General features: G+C 38.5%; 1 protein-coding gene across 2 annotated transcripts in view; it reads left to right on the top strand.

Moving 5' to 3' along the window:
• TTC27 (tetratricopeptide repeat domain 27) overlaps window positions 1-12854 on the top strand; it is a 185523-nt gene that overhangs the window by 155897 nt on the left and 16772 nt on the right. For both annotated transcript variants that reach the window (XM_022574121.3, XM_089922399.1), the window contains exon 16: window positions 4527-4692. In XM_022574121.3, coding sequence (XP_022429829.2) covers window positions 4527-4692 — 166 coding nt within the window. The remainder of the gene's footprint in view (window positions 1-4526; window positions 4693-12854) is intronic.

Here is a 12854-nt window from a genome sequence, read left to right as displayed (position 1 = left end):
ATTATTTTAAAAATTGATTAATAATATAAGTAGTATGTGGTAAATCTCATGTGAGAAGTACAAAGAGGGCTATAATAATGGTAGGTGATATTTGTAGAACAGTTATATTCTCTGCCACTCATGTAGTCCTGTGAGGATCTCAGAGGAGAGAAGGTGTGTGATGCTGGTTCAGAAATGCTTCTGAGAGAATGTTGGATTCAAGCTAAAATTTGAAGAATTGGTAGAGGGGAGACAGGGAAGCCTTTCAGGATTTGGAAATAAATGGTCATTAATTTGTGTAGCGTTCTGAATCCGTGTGACCAAATGCAGAGTGACGGGCATGAACACCACACTTTAGGATACAGGAAGTAAAATAGTCCAGCTCGAGACCAGTGAGATCTGTAGTGGGAGATGAGGTTGGAAAGGTCACTTGGGGTCAAATGGCAGCGTGTTCTGATTATCTGACTGACTAGTTGAGACTATCCTGTTGGCAGTAGGAAGCCAGAGATTTCAGTGGGGTAATTTCATGAAGAAAGAAGTTTTTTAGGAAGATTTATCTGGTGACAGTGTGTGAGACAGAATAGAGAGGGAACTGGGGACAGGGAAACCAGTTAGGAGACAGCTGTGGTAACAGTCCAGGCAGGCGATAACTAGACTGGAAAAAGAAGGGGCAGATGCCAGTTTATAAAGAGAACAACCAACTGGGCTTACTGACTGGCTATAGAAAGCGAAGGAAAGGGAAGAGGCAAGGATGGCTGTTGCCCCAGTTTTAAATAAATGAATTAAAGGGTAGATATATTTCCATCTTTATTTCGCCTTATTTTCAAATTTAATTTTTCTTTGTGGATTCACGAGTATTTCTGAAGATATCATTAAATCCACATTACGTCGAGATCATGAAATGCTTCCGCTGCTCTTGGATGACAATCTACATAAATAAAGTAACTGTTTGTTCTACTGCTTTCTTTGGAAAATAATATTATGTTCTTGATTGCAACTGATTGTGTTAAAACTCACTAGAGACCCTTTTGGTTTAGTTAAAGCAGGGGCAGGGGAAATCTGTGTCATAGTTGTAGAATGATCTCAGTGGGTTTTTCTAGTAATACTGATAATTTTGTATGTAGTGAGGCTCTTGATACTCTATGTTGTCCTCCAGCCCATTAATCCTAAGAATTCTAATTGCTTTCTCTCTTAGTGGCTCTTGCACATTGTTCCTCAGCTTCTTTTTGACACTTTTTTGTCTTCCTGCAGCTCCATGAATAGGTTTTTGTGTCAAAGTGGGGTTGTAAGGTCAGAGGTAAATCACTCCTTTATTCTTGCCTCTTTACTCTTTGCTTACTTTGCTGCTGCTGCTCCAGAGAGAGCTCAGTTTTGACTCAGGAGATTGTTACTTCAGGGGCAAATTATTAATGCTCCTCTCAAAAGAATCCTACCTCTGCCTTAAAGTGACCCTTTAAACTATCTCATCTCTCCCTCTGCTGTCACCAGGTTCTTCACTAAAGTGCTCTTTCCCCCGTTTCATCTGATTCCCCTAGGCATCATGTCCCTACCAGTCCCGTGGGAAATTTTTCCATCTTCCTATATAACTGTCATAGTGCAGTATCACTACCATCGTGGGTTTGATAAATGAATCCGGAATTGAAGCTCCTTAGAAGGAAGTCATACTTCCAAAAAAAGGATTTCATTGCAAAAATTTTGAGGCCAAAAAGTTGTGATTAGAGGATAGGAGGACATACAAAAAGGATAATCCTCCTGGTGTGGACTGCTGCTTGTTGAGTGCTTTTCCAGTAGGACAACTTCACCCCCACCCGCTATGTAGATGGGAGACCTGCAGAATCTCAGTCCACTGCCTTTGAAGGCAGTTGCTATCACATATGAGGTGGGCATAGGGAGTAGAGTAGAGAAGGAAAAAAAAATCACATAGAAACAATTTATGGCTGAATTTGAAGAAGTATTAGAGCAAGGGCACTTACATTTTTAACTGTAAAGGAGGGTGGGTCAAGGGATAAATGAATCAGTGCCATGACAACTTTCAGTAAATTGTTTAATAGAGGGTATAAGAAACTAAATTGTAGTGAATTGTGGTTATGAAAAGACTAAAAGGACTTAATTGTAAAGAAATTTTGATTAGTACAATAGGTATATTAGAGAATGAGTAAATGATTTGTGTGTTCAGTGACTAGCAGGGAAGGTTACTAAAAAGAATTTACACTTCTTTTTAAGTGCTTTAGGGGGTGACTCTCAGAACAAGGGCCTGAGTCAGCCAGAAGACCCCCCACCATCCTCTCTAAAATTTGCCTTGTGAAGTCAGCAAAGAGGAGGGGTCTTGATGAAACCCTGTGAGGCTCAGCAGGGAAAGGGAGGTGGACCTTGTAGTCTTAAGTTAGCAAATTCAAAATGGCTCTGGGAGAGGGAGATTTGATACCATACCTTTGAAAGAGGTTACTATAGTTGTCCAGTAAAGCATTTATGATCTATAAGGGAGCTATAGTGTTGTTCAGCCAGTAGAGTAAAGTATTAAGAATCTTTTTGAGAGCTGAGATGTTTAACTTTTAGAATAGGTGACATGAAGTTCTGTTGATTTCCTTGTCAGTATCAAGTTTTTAATAGTGTTTTTCTATTTTTTGAAGTAGCTTGGATAAGGCAAGGATTCTGTGATGGTTTGATAAACCTTATCTGTAAAACCACCTAGCCTGGTTTTAATTTTTATTGATTTATTTGGCTTTCTATTTTTTAGCTCATTTTGCATAATTTGTTCATAATGTTCTCTTATGATTTTTTAAAAAATTACTAATTTTATATATACCATTTTTCTAAATTCTAAATGGAATTTAGTTAGACATTTGTCTAATTAGTCTTTTTCAAAAAGCCAGCTTTTGGTTTTGTTGATCATTTATATTCTTTATATTTTATTTCATATTTTCTTCTTTCTTAGAATTTCTTTTCTTCTTTCTTAGAATTATTTGGTGTTCTTTTACAAAATTAAGTTGGATGTTTTAGCTCATTTATTTCCCATCTTTCATAATTATAATCAATACATATAAAAATATAAATTTCTCTCTAAATACTGCTTTACATATATCTTGCAGATGGTGGTATATAATACTTTCATTAAATTCTAAATATTTTGTACTTTCTAATATGAATCTCTCCACGCCCCCCCCCCCCGCCCCACTGTAGGTTCCTTTTTTTTTAGGAGTGCATTTTTAAGTTTGCAGGCATATATTTTTTTAACTGTCGATTTCTTATTTAGTTGCAGAGAATATGGTCTATATACTTGTAGTTTACTTTTTTTTTTAAACACAACTCATAATTGTTTTTGGTCTCAATAATTATTTAAATTTACTGACATACTTCATTTTCTCTTCTCACCATTGATCATTTCTTGTATCCCTTTTCTTCTCTTTGAAGTCCCTTTTATTTTTGCAAGAGGAGATGCCTTTAATAGTTCTTTTAAGTTAGGGTCAGTAGGTGGTAAGCTTCCTTAGTCTTTGTACATGTAAAATTTTTTACTTTGCATTTATTCTTGAGTGGTAAGTTTAGTTGATTATAAAATTTTAGGCTGACAGTTATTTTTACTTTGCACTTTAAAGTATTTTATTGCCTTCTACCATCTTCTGCTGCTAATGAAATATCTGCTGTCCTCTAACTGTCATTCTTTTATAGGTTTTAGGATTATCTTCATGTTCTGCAGTTTCACACAAAGTGTCTAGGTGTTGGTTTACCTTTATTTATTGGCCAACCCAATATAATGCTCAGTACACAAAGTATACTTTTGATCATAGAATTTAGATCTTTGTTCAGTTCTGGAAAATGCTCAGCTATTATCTTGTCAAATGTAGTGTCTTGCCATTTTCTGCATTTATTTACTCTGGAATGTCTATCGAATATGTGCTTAAATCTTACCTCTCATTCTTTCCTCTTTATTACTCTTTTATTTTTTAATCTGAATTCCTCACTGTTATCTTTCAATTCATCAGTACTCTTTTTGACTGTGTGTAATCTAGTTTTTGTCACATGTTGAGGTTTTTTGCTTTGTTTGTTTGTTTTTGTTTTGTTTTGTTTTTTGCGGTACGGGCCTCTCACTGTTGTGGCCTCTCCCATTGTGGCTCACAGGCTCCGGACGTGCAGGCTCAGCGGCCACGGCTCACGGGCCTAGCCGCTCTGCGGCATGTGGGATCTTCCCGGACCGGGGCACGAACCTGCGTCCCCTGCATCAGCAGGCAGACTCTCAACCACTGCATCACCAGGGAAGCCTGGTTTGTTTGTTTTAATGTCTCTTGCAATTTCAAAATTTCTACTTCGTCCTTATATATGTCTCCCTATTCTTGTTTCATTTCTACTTGTTTTTGTTTGTCATTTCCTGTTAGGGAAATTTGAGGTGGTTTCAGGTTGTTTGAACCTCTAATTCTGTTTATTAACTTGAATGATTAAGGACTGACAGAAAGTCCACATTAGTATTTTATACATGTAGCTATAGTTTATTTAGCTATGGTTATTCATGATTGTTTTTTTGGTTTTTGTTTTTTTAACTTGACCTTCAATAGAGTGAAAGCTTTTAGAACTTTACAAGAAGCCCTCAAATGCAACTATGAACATTGGCAGATCTGGGAAAACTATATTCTCACTAGCACTGACATTGGGGAATTTTCAGAAGCCATTAATGCTTATCATCGGCTCTTGGACTTAAGAGACAAATACAAAGATACTCAGGTAGGATATTCATATTTTGTTATTTCAGTTTGTGTTTGGTATTAATACTTCATTATATAATGTAAATTGTTTCCTTGACTCTACATAGGAAAATTTTGTTAAACACAGTAATATATAAAAGAGGGCTTTTTTGTATAGTTGAATATTCTTAGTTACATATTAATTCTGGCATTCCAATGTCAAATATGTTTGTGTAATCATAGACTGAATATTACTGTGACTCAGTTATGAAAATCTGATATGTGGTTTACATATGTATAGTCAGCTTGCAGAAACCTAATAGAGTGATGCTCGTGTTATTTATAACTTTGGTTATCTCAGTGCAATAGCTGGATTAACTCCCATACTCATTTATCCACTCATTGAACAATCATTCACTGCATACTTTCAGATTGTTTGAACAATATAGAAATGAAGACTAACATTTTCTTTGCACTGTTTAATGAGATGGTCTTCATCTGGGATGAAGTCAGGACTGGTTGATTCTTAACAGTACAAAAAATACTATATCCTTTCAGAAACTATGGGAGACTTGAAGCCCCTATGTTTGACATCCAATAGTATTAAATATAAAAGATCTTGTGGGTTTTATTGTGGGTGAAGAGAATGTTTAAAGATAGGGTGTATAGGAGCTTGTAGGTTACAAAGTCCAGGGGCTTGAAAATTTAATACTTTATTTGCAATAATCAACATATATATTATTTAAAGTGGTGAATTTGGAATTATGAAAAAACAAATAACATGTAATATATGATAATACCTCACTACTCTTATGGCTTATTATAGATGTACTCCAGCTGTTCCAAAATTTACTTGTCTGGTTTCTGGTTTCGTAGCCCCAGCCCTCAACCTGTTTGCATGTTCTTGCAAATCCAGCTATATAATTCACTAAATTGCTTTAAAGCTCAGGTTCTGGGCAGTTCACTTAAAGATCTGTGGCTTCAAGTAGAACCATATGCCTACTTACAGGAGCATTGTTGTACATTAACCATCCATTATAGAAAGAAGGGACTTGAATTTTATAGAGTGAAGATCACTTAAAACGTGCATGGAAGCATAGCAGAGTTTTACATCCTAGAGAGGATAGGAACCCTAGCCAATCTGTTTGCACAGTCCTCTGGTCATCTAGTACTTGTCCTGTTCACCATTGTGATGGCTCTTTCTCTTCCGCACTTAGCGCCTTGGCAAAGGGCACTGATGAGGCTCTGAACAGTTCTCGGTGTGTTGCTGAACTACTGAGGATGGTGCAGAGATTGCAAAGTGCTTGTCTCTTGTTTATCTCAACTGTAATTTTTTAAAAGACCTTTCTTTACTAAGAAAGCCTTGTGAAGCCTGTTCTAAAATCTCAGGGAGAATGTAAATAATTTGCATTGGTAGTATATTCCATTTTACACTTGAAATAAATTCTTTTTTTTTTTCCTTTCACAAAGCTTGTTCTGAATGCATAGAGATGTATTTTGAGAAAAGGAAAAAAAGTTTTAAAAACACCCCAAAACTTCTCCCAGCATAAATTAAGATGCTATCATTTAATTTTTATCTTAAATAGAGTTTCCAAACATATTTTAGTGATCATATTCACAGTTTTAAACTCCTTCCGGCAAATCTAATCATAAGAATTTTCACCCGTAGCAAAACTGTGTTCTAATTCCCATTGAAAATTTTCTAATCCTCTACCTGTTCTAGCAGAGTATTTAACTTATGTCATTTTTAACTTAAGTGAAAATTGAGTCGTTTCCTACCTAGAGAAAATTATTAGGATTTAGTTTAAATTCATGGCCAGCTAATATTTTGATTTCTTTTTTCCTGTAATTCTTTTGTTCCTCAAATTCAGAATATGAACCAAACCTCCTTTCATACAATAGTACTTCATCTGAGCGCTAATATTTTGATGAGTTTGAAATTAGTTTTTAAAAAAGTTGAGTATTTTTAGAAACAATCAAGGGTGGCATCTGTATTCTTAAGACTTCTTCCCTCAGCACCCCTGCCACACACAGGAACACCAAGAATCATTCCTGTTAGACAAAATACTGCTTATAAACAGAGCACCTAGAAAAACATAAGGTGCTATAAAGATGTCAGATGGTATGGCTGTTAGCTTAACTTTTATATTTGGATTTGGGGAAATATTACTCAGAACGTAAGAACTAGATAACCAGTGACTTGCTCGGGTCAAATGATCATCTTTAGCACCTTATAATAGAGAACTTTCGGGTATTCAGATGGAGAAATAGCCACAGTGAGATAATTTGTCAGTTTATGCTAGGCCCTGTTAATAGCTTTCTCCAGAAGTGTCACAGAATACTGATGGAGGTGTTTGCTCTCTGGCAGGTGTGGGTAGAATCACTCCAGAGTGGTTAAATCATCACTGAAGGAAGAAGGTCTTGATGGCTAGCATGGTCTCAGTCATATTTAGCTTCGTGGCATATTTGTGTCTGCCATCATGTTTTCTCACTGCTAGTCAGCGTGGACTGAGACAGTTGATAGATTGTCTGGAATATTTTTATCTTGGCTAAAATAATTTTACTGAATTTGACTCTGCAAGTTTGGCAACAGGTGCCTTTCAAAAAAACTCTGATATTCTTATGTTTCACACTACCTGACCTCATTCTATTTCAGTTTGCTTTAAAATTCTCTTTTTATCTGTTCTTTTTCTACTTCTTTATAGATGTGATTACTGCCATTTTAATTTTTTTATTGTGTGTGTGTGTAAATTCATATTCATTTTAATACAGACACATGATAAATTAACTACAAATTGTTTTTCTCACTATTTGTAATAGGAGAATGGGTGGATATACTGCCTTTATCATTTACTGCCTTTTCTCTCTATGTCCTAATTTTGACTAATGCATAGATTAGTATAACTCAAGAACACTGTTCTATAATAGATATTTATATTCATGTCTGGATTGTACACACTTTTATTAATCTATCATAAAACTAATTTTCATGTTTCTGTGTAATTAGTCCCTGTTTGATTTTCCAGTTTTCTACTATTGTTAATAGTGCCATGAATATCCTTGTAGACAGATCCTTGTGTATATTCATGCTTCTTTCCTTGGGATAATTTCTAATGTTGATGTGTTCATTTTTTTCTTTCCTTTTCTTTTTCTGCTCTTCCCCCATCCCCCCTCCTCCTCCCCTTCCTCCTCTTCTCCCTTCTTCTTTGATAACTTTCAGTCATTTTGGGAAAAATTTAAGTATTGCATTATTGCACCCCATTTGCTGTTTATAAATGGAAGAGGAAGGAAAGGGGATTAACATATATCCAGTGCTTACTATGTTCTTGGAACTTAACATGGATTATCTTTTATAGGGCATACAGTATTTGAGGTGGGTACTAAATAGTCCTCATTTTACAGTGTATGAATATGAGACCCAGAGAGGTTATATAACTTGACCAGTCATATATCTAGTAGGAACCAGAGATAAGATTCACATTTAGGCATGTCTGTTTTTTGGTGAACCAAGCCTTGAAGTCTATGGGAAGATTTATATTAAAAAGCACACTTCCCCATCATATTAATGTGCATTTGAACTATATCTAACAAAGTTTTTTTTTCTTCAAATTGGGGTATAATTTACTTATAATAAAATGCACAGATCTTAAGTGTAAGTTTGATGTGTTTTGACCATTAAGTATTCTTATGTAACTACTTCCCAAAAAAGATATGGAACATTTTCATCACCAGAGAAAGTTCTATTATACCCCTTTCCAGTCAACTGAACCACCACCCTTTCCCCTCACCCAGGCAACTACTATCTGATTTCTGTCACCACAGTTCAGCTTCGCTTTCTCTTGAATGTCATACAATATGTATTCTTTCCTATGGATGTTGTTCTTTGTGTGGGTTTCTATTTGGGGAAGGAGGGAGGTGGTGTTGACGGGCAGTGGGGCAGGTTGCCAACCAGATTGAAGTCCTGGAGCAAGTGGTGGCTGGGCTTACCTGAGAGAGAAGAGCAGAGGGAATGGATATATTGTATACAAATTCTGTCTCTGTGAAGTAGATACTATCTCCATTTTACTGCTGAAGTATCTGAGGCTCAGCAAGATGAACTAATAAAGTTGATCTTTCACAGCTAACGAGCAGTCAAGCCAAGACTTGAAGTCTGACCTATTTAACCTAAAACCTGTGCATGCCTTTTCCACACGTGAAGAAATTTTTTCTTTTTTTGGTGAAGGAGTGAAAAAGACAATGTTAAACTGCCTACGTCTCTCTGATAACTGAGGTGTGGGGAAGCCAAGGGTCAGGGTTATCAGACCAGGAAACAGAGCAGGTTCTTTAGAGAGCTCCAAGTGGAGGGGGGACTTGGCCAAGCCGGGGAGGCGGGAAATGGCCTCATTCCTGGCCTCCAGCCCTCCTGGAAGTGTTTGTAACTGGACCTGAGGCAATCCTATTCCTTCCTGCTTTGAAGACCTCCAGGATTCAAAGGGCCAACGCCTTGTGCTTTCAGCCAAGATTTTGGGGAGACTTGGCCAAGGACCTCAAGGTTAGTGTTGGGGAAGAGGATAGTTATACTTTTCTCTTTGTGGTGATTAGAATCACTGCACCTCCGTGTGAGAAAAAGTCAGCTCTCTTCAGGGGCTAGTGGTGGTCCCCCACAGTCACACTCTGCTTGATGCAGTCCATGGACCATGATGGAAGTGAGAAATAGGCTGAGGAAAGAGAATGAAACAAAAGTGCTCTGTGCTCTATCACTGAAGTGATTAGAGATGTGGGTTAGAGATTTAGACGTCATTACATGAAGTTGGTGGTGTGGCATTGGTTTAGTTAGGAGGTGAGGGACTGCAGGGCTGTTTATACTGATTAAAATGAAATCCCTCTAAACATGCAGGCTCAAAAAATATACTTAGATTATTTTATGATACACCAAATGAATTCCAAATGGGCTAAATATATGCTAAGTATATTTTCATCTCCTAGAAAAATTAGCAGTACAAGTAGGTATTTACCATATTTCCTGAACTTTGAAGCAAGAAAAAAAAAAACGTGGAGGAATTTTTATGACTTCATGGAAAAAATATGTGATGAAATATTTGTAACAAATAGAAAAGATAAAAAGCTAATAATATCCTTATTATATTAAGAGTTAACATCTGCTACAGGAATGAAATGGGACAGGAGAGAGGATTCAGAAACAGACTCAAGTATGAGAATTTAGTTCATGTTAAGGATGGCATTTTAAATCTGTGGGATAAAATAAAATATTCAATATGTATTGAAACAGTTGGCCAAGCATTTGGGACCCAAAATGAAGGCTCTGCTTCACTCCTTAAACCAAAATAAATTCAAATGGATAAGATATTTATTTATTCATTTATTATTACTTTTTTTTTTGGCCGTGCCACCTGGCGTGTGGAATCTTTACTTCCCCGACCAGGGATTGAACCTGTGCCCCCTGCAGTGGAAGCACAGAGTCTTAACCACTGGACTGCCAGGGAGGTCCCTGGATAAATATTTAAATTGAAATTGCTTGAGAAGCAGGATCATGTTGTAGGTAAGAGCATAGATTCTGGGGTTAGACAGTCTTTGCTTACTACCTCTGCCAGTCACTAGCTATATGACCTGAGCAAATTACTGACCACTTTTGTTCCTCAGTTTCGTAAAACAGGGATGATATTAGTACCTCACAAGATTGTTGTGAAGAGTAAGTTAATATATGTAAAGGGCAGAGAATAGTGCCTGGCACATATGAGTGCTGTGAGTATAGCTGCCGTCAGCATCGTGATCGTATTGTCGCTATTATTGAAAAAGTAAAACCATAAAAGCACTTGAAAGAAAGTATGGTAAATATTTTTATAAGCTTGGGGGTGGAGAAAACATTTTAAATCATGACACAAAAGCCACACTCTGCTAAAGAAAAGATGGAGAGATTTGAATTGAAAACTTCTACACATGAGGAAAGGATGACTTCTGACCAGAGGGCTGGACGCCACTGTCCTGAGGAGGGACAGGCTGAGACATGACAGCGTCATTTAGTGCTTCCTGAACTGAAACTGGAAGAGGGTTAGTAGAAGCCAGTTAAGTGCCCTGGGAAGCGTTCGTCGTACTCTTCTCCACGTTGCCTTAGTCTTTCTACATAAGACTGCTGGATTCGTTACCCGGGGCTATTCTACCAAATTACTACATGCTTGGTGTCTTCAAACAACAGAAATTGATTCTCTTCAGTAATGAAGGCTAGGAGTCTGAAATCAAGGTGTTGGTGGGGCCATGCTCCCTCTAAAGGCTCAGTGAAGAATCTTTCCTTGCCTCTTCCAGCTTCTGGTTCCTGGCATTCCTTGGCTTGTGGCTGCATAATTCTAACCTGTGCCTCCCTCTTCACCTACTTCACCTCCTTCCCTCATGCCTCTGTTTGTCGGCTCCTTTTCTTAGAAGAACGTTAGTCATTGGATTTAGGGCCCACACTAATCTAATATGACTTCAGCCTAACTAATTATTTCTACAAAGACCCTATTTCCAAACGAGATCACATTCTGAGGTTCTGTTTCAACATGTATTTGTGGGGGGGACACTATTCATCCCACCACAACTTTCATGCTCCTTTTCAGGGAGAAAGCAGTGGCTTTGAGAAGAGTGAGGTTGGTAAAGGTAAGGGAGTGTGTCCAACACACACCTCATTGGTAGCTTTGGTAGAAGGAGAGGCGACATGCACAGAGGTGCCCCCGAGAGAAGGCCAGAGAGACCTCAACTGATCACATGAAGGTCTTGCCTAAAACAATACCAGAGATTTGAACATCTGGAAGGGACAGAAGGGATAATAAGAATAGGGAAGGAGTTGATAGAAAACTAATAAAGCTTTTCAAAGAGATACACTTACTTAGTCGTATGCAGTATTGAGAGAGAAGACCGGAATCCCATGCCATGGTGGACAAATTAGAATTTCTAAGAAGGATCTATTTTTAGGCTTCAGAAGATTGTGAGATTACCTGAAATATCATGAAACAAATTTGTGTATGTGGCTATGTACCTGTTCTGGGTAGAGGGTTCAAAACTCTCAATTAGATCCCCAAGGGCGTCCAGAACCCCAAGAAAAAAACCACAGACGAAATAAAGAATATCTTTGGAGTAGAGTATTAGGACTAGTTTTCCAATAAAAAGGCAAGTGGACCTTCCCTTATAATCACCATGGGTTAAAGTTTACCTGTATAGCTGTGTTATATTACAAATGCATTTATCGTTGCTCTTGTTTTTTGAAAGTTCTCAAGCTTTACAAACTGTGCACAAATAATTTATGTGCACTCCCCCCGCCCCCAGCCCAGTCCCCACCCCATTCCTCTGCTGCTCTTCAGGGCTGACTCTTTGGGAGAAGCATCTTGCTGCACAGTCTCCACTTCCCCTCTTCCTGTCCTCTTTGGAACCCACACCCTCTAGGCTCATCTCCGCCAGCCTACTGAGCGTGCTGTTGTCAGGGTCTATATTGCCACATCCAGGGGACAGCTGTCAGCCCTCAGGTTTCTCAGCCTATCTGTTACACTTAACGCAGTTGATCTCTCTTCCTTCTTCAAATGCTTTCTTCGGCTGGCTTCCAGAATTTCACAACTCTTAGGCTACCAGATGCAGCTTCCTCATCTCCTCTGCAGAATCATTCTCGCCTTTCCTTCCCTGGGAGAGCAATTCCAGGCTCAGTCCTCACGCTATTTTTCTTCCCCGCTTATACTGCTACCCTGGGGATCTCACCATTCCCTTGGTTTTTCCCGCTCATCTTCCTGAGGATATGTATTATGAAATCAAGTTTTCCTCCACATGTCCCTTTAATTCTTTTTCACATAGGCTGTTCAATTTGTTTCTTTCATTACGGTTGCACTTTTCAGATGTCTTAATTTTGTCCCTATTGGCTCAACTCCCCCGGGGGTATTGGCTGCTTGACTGGTAATGCGTACTTGGTGAGAGGGTCTAAAGCAAGCCCAGGACCAACTGTGCCCCTCCTGGTGAGTTTGGGTCACGAGGGGAGCTCACCTTTTGGAAACACCTTGCCACTGCCTCCTCCCACCACCACCACCGCCACCACCGCCAAGTGGCCTGGCTCCTCAGGAAACCTTTCTTATCTCTGCCAGGCACTGCTTTCTTCCAGTCCCATCTTCCTGAGTAGTCATCCAACCTCAGCAGGTGGGGGGCTGGCCAGGCCCTCTGCCCCCAGGCGGTACCTGCCTGGTCCCTGGC

This window comes from Delphinapterus leucas, chromosome 13 (genome assembly GCF_059928025.1).
Source record: "Delphinapterus leucas isolate spDelLeu-1000000601 "Yukka" chromosome 13, BTC_Dleu_Yukka2, whole genome shotgun sequence".
Lineage (NCBI taxonomy): Eukaryota > Metazoa > Chordata > Mammalia > Artiodactyla > Monodontidae > Delphinapterus > Delphinapterus leucas.
The sequence above is the reverse complement of the archived record's forward strand: the minus strand, read 5'-3'. Positions and strand labels throughout refer to the sequence as shown.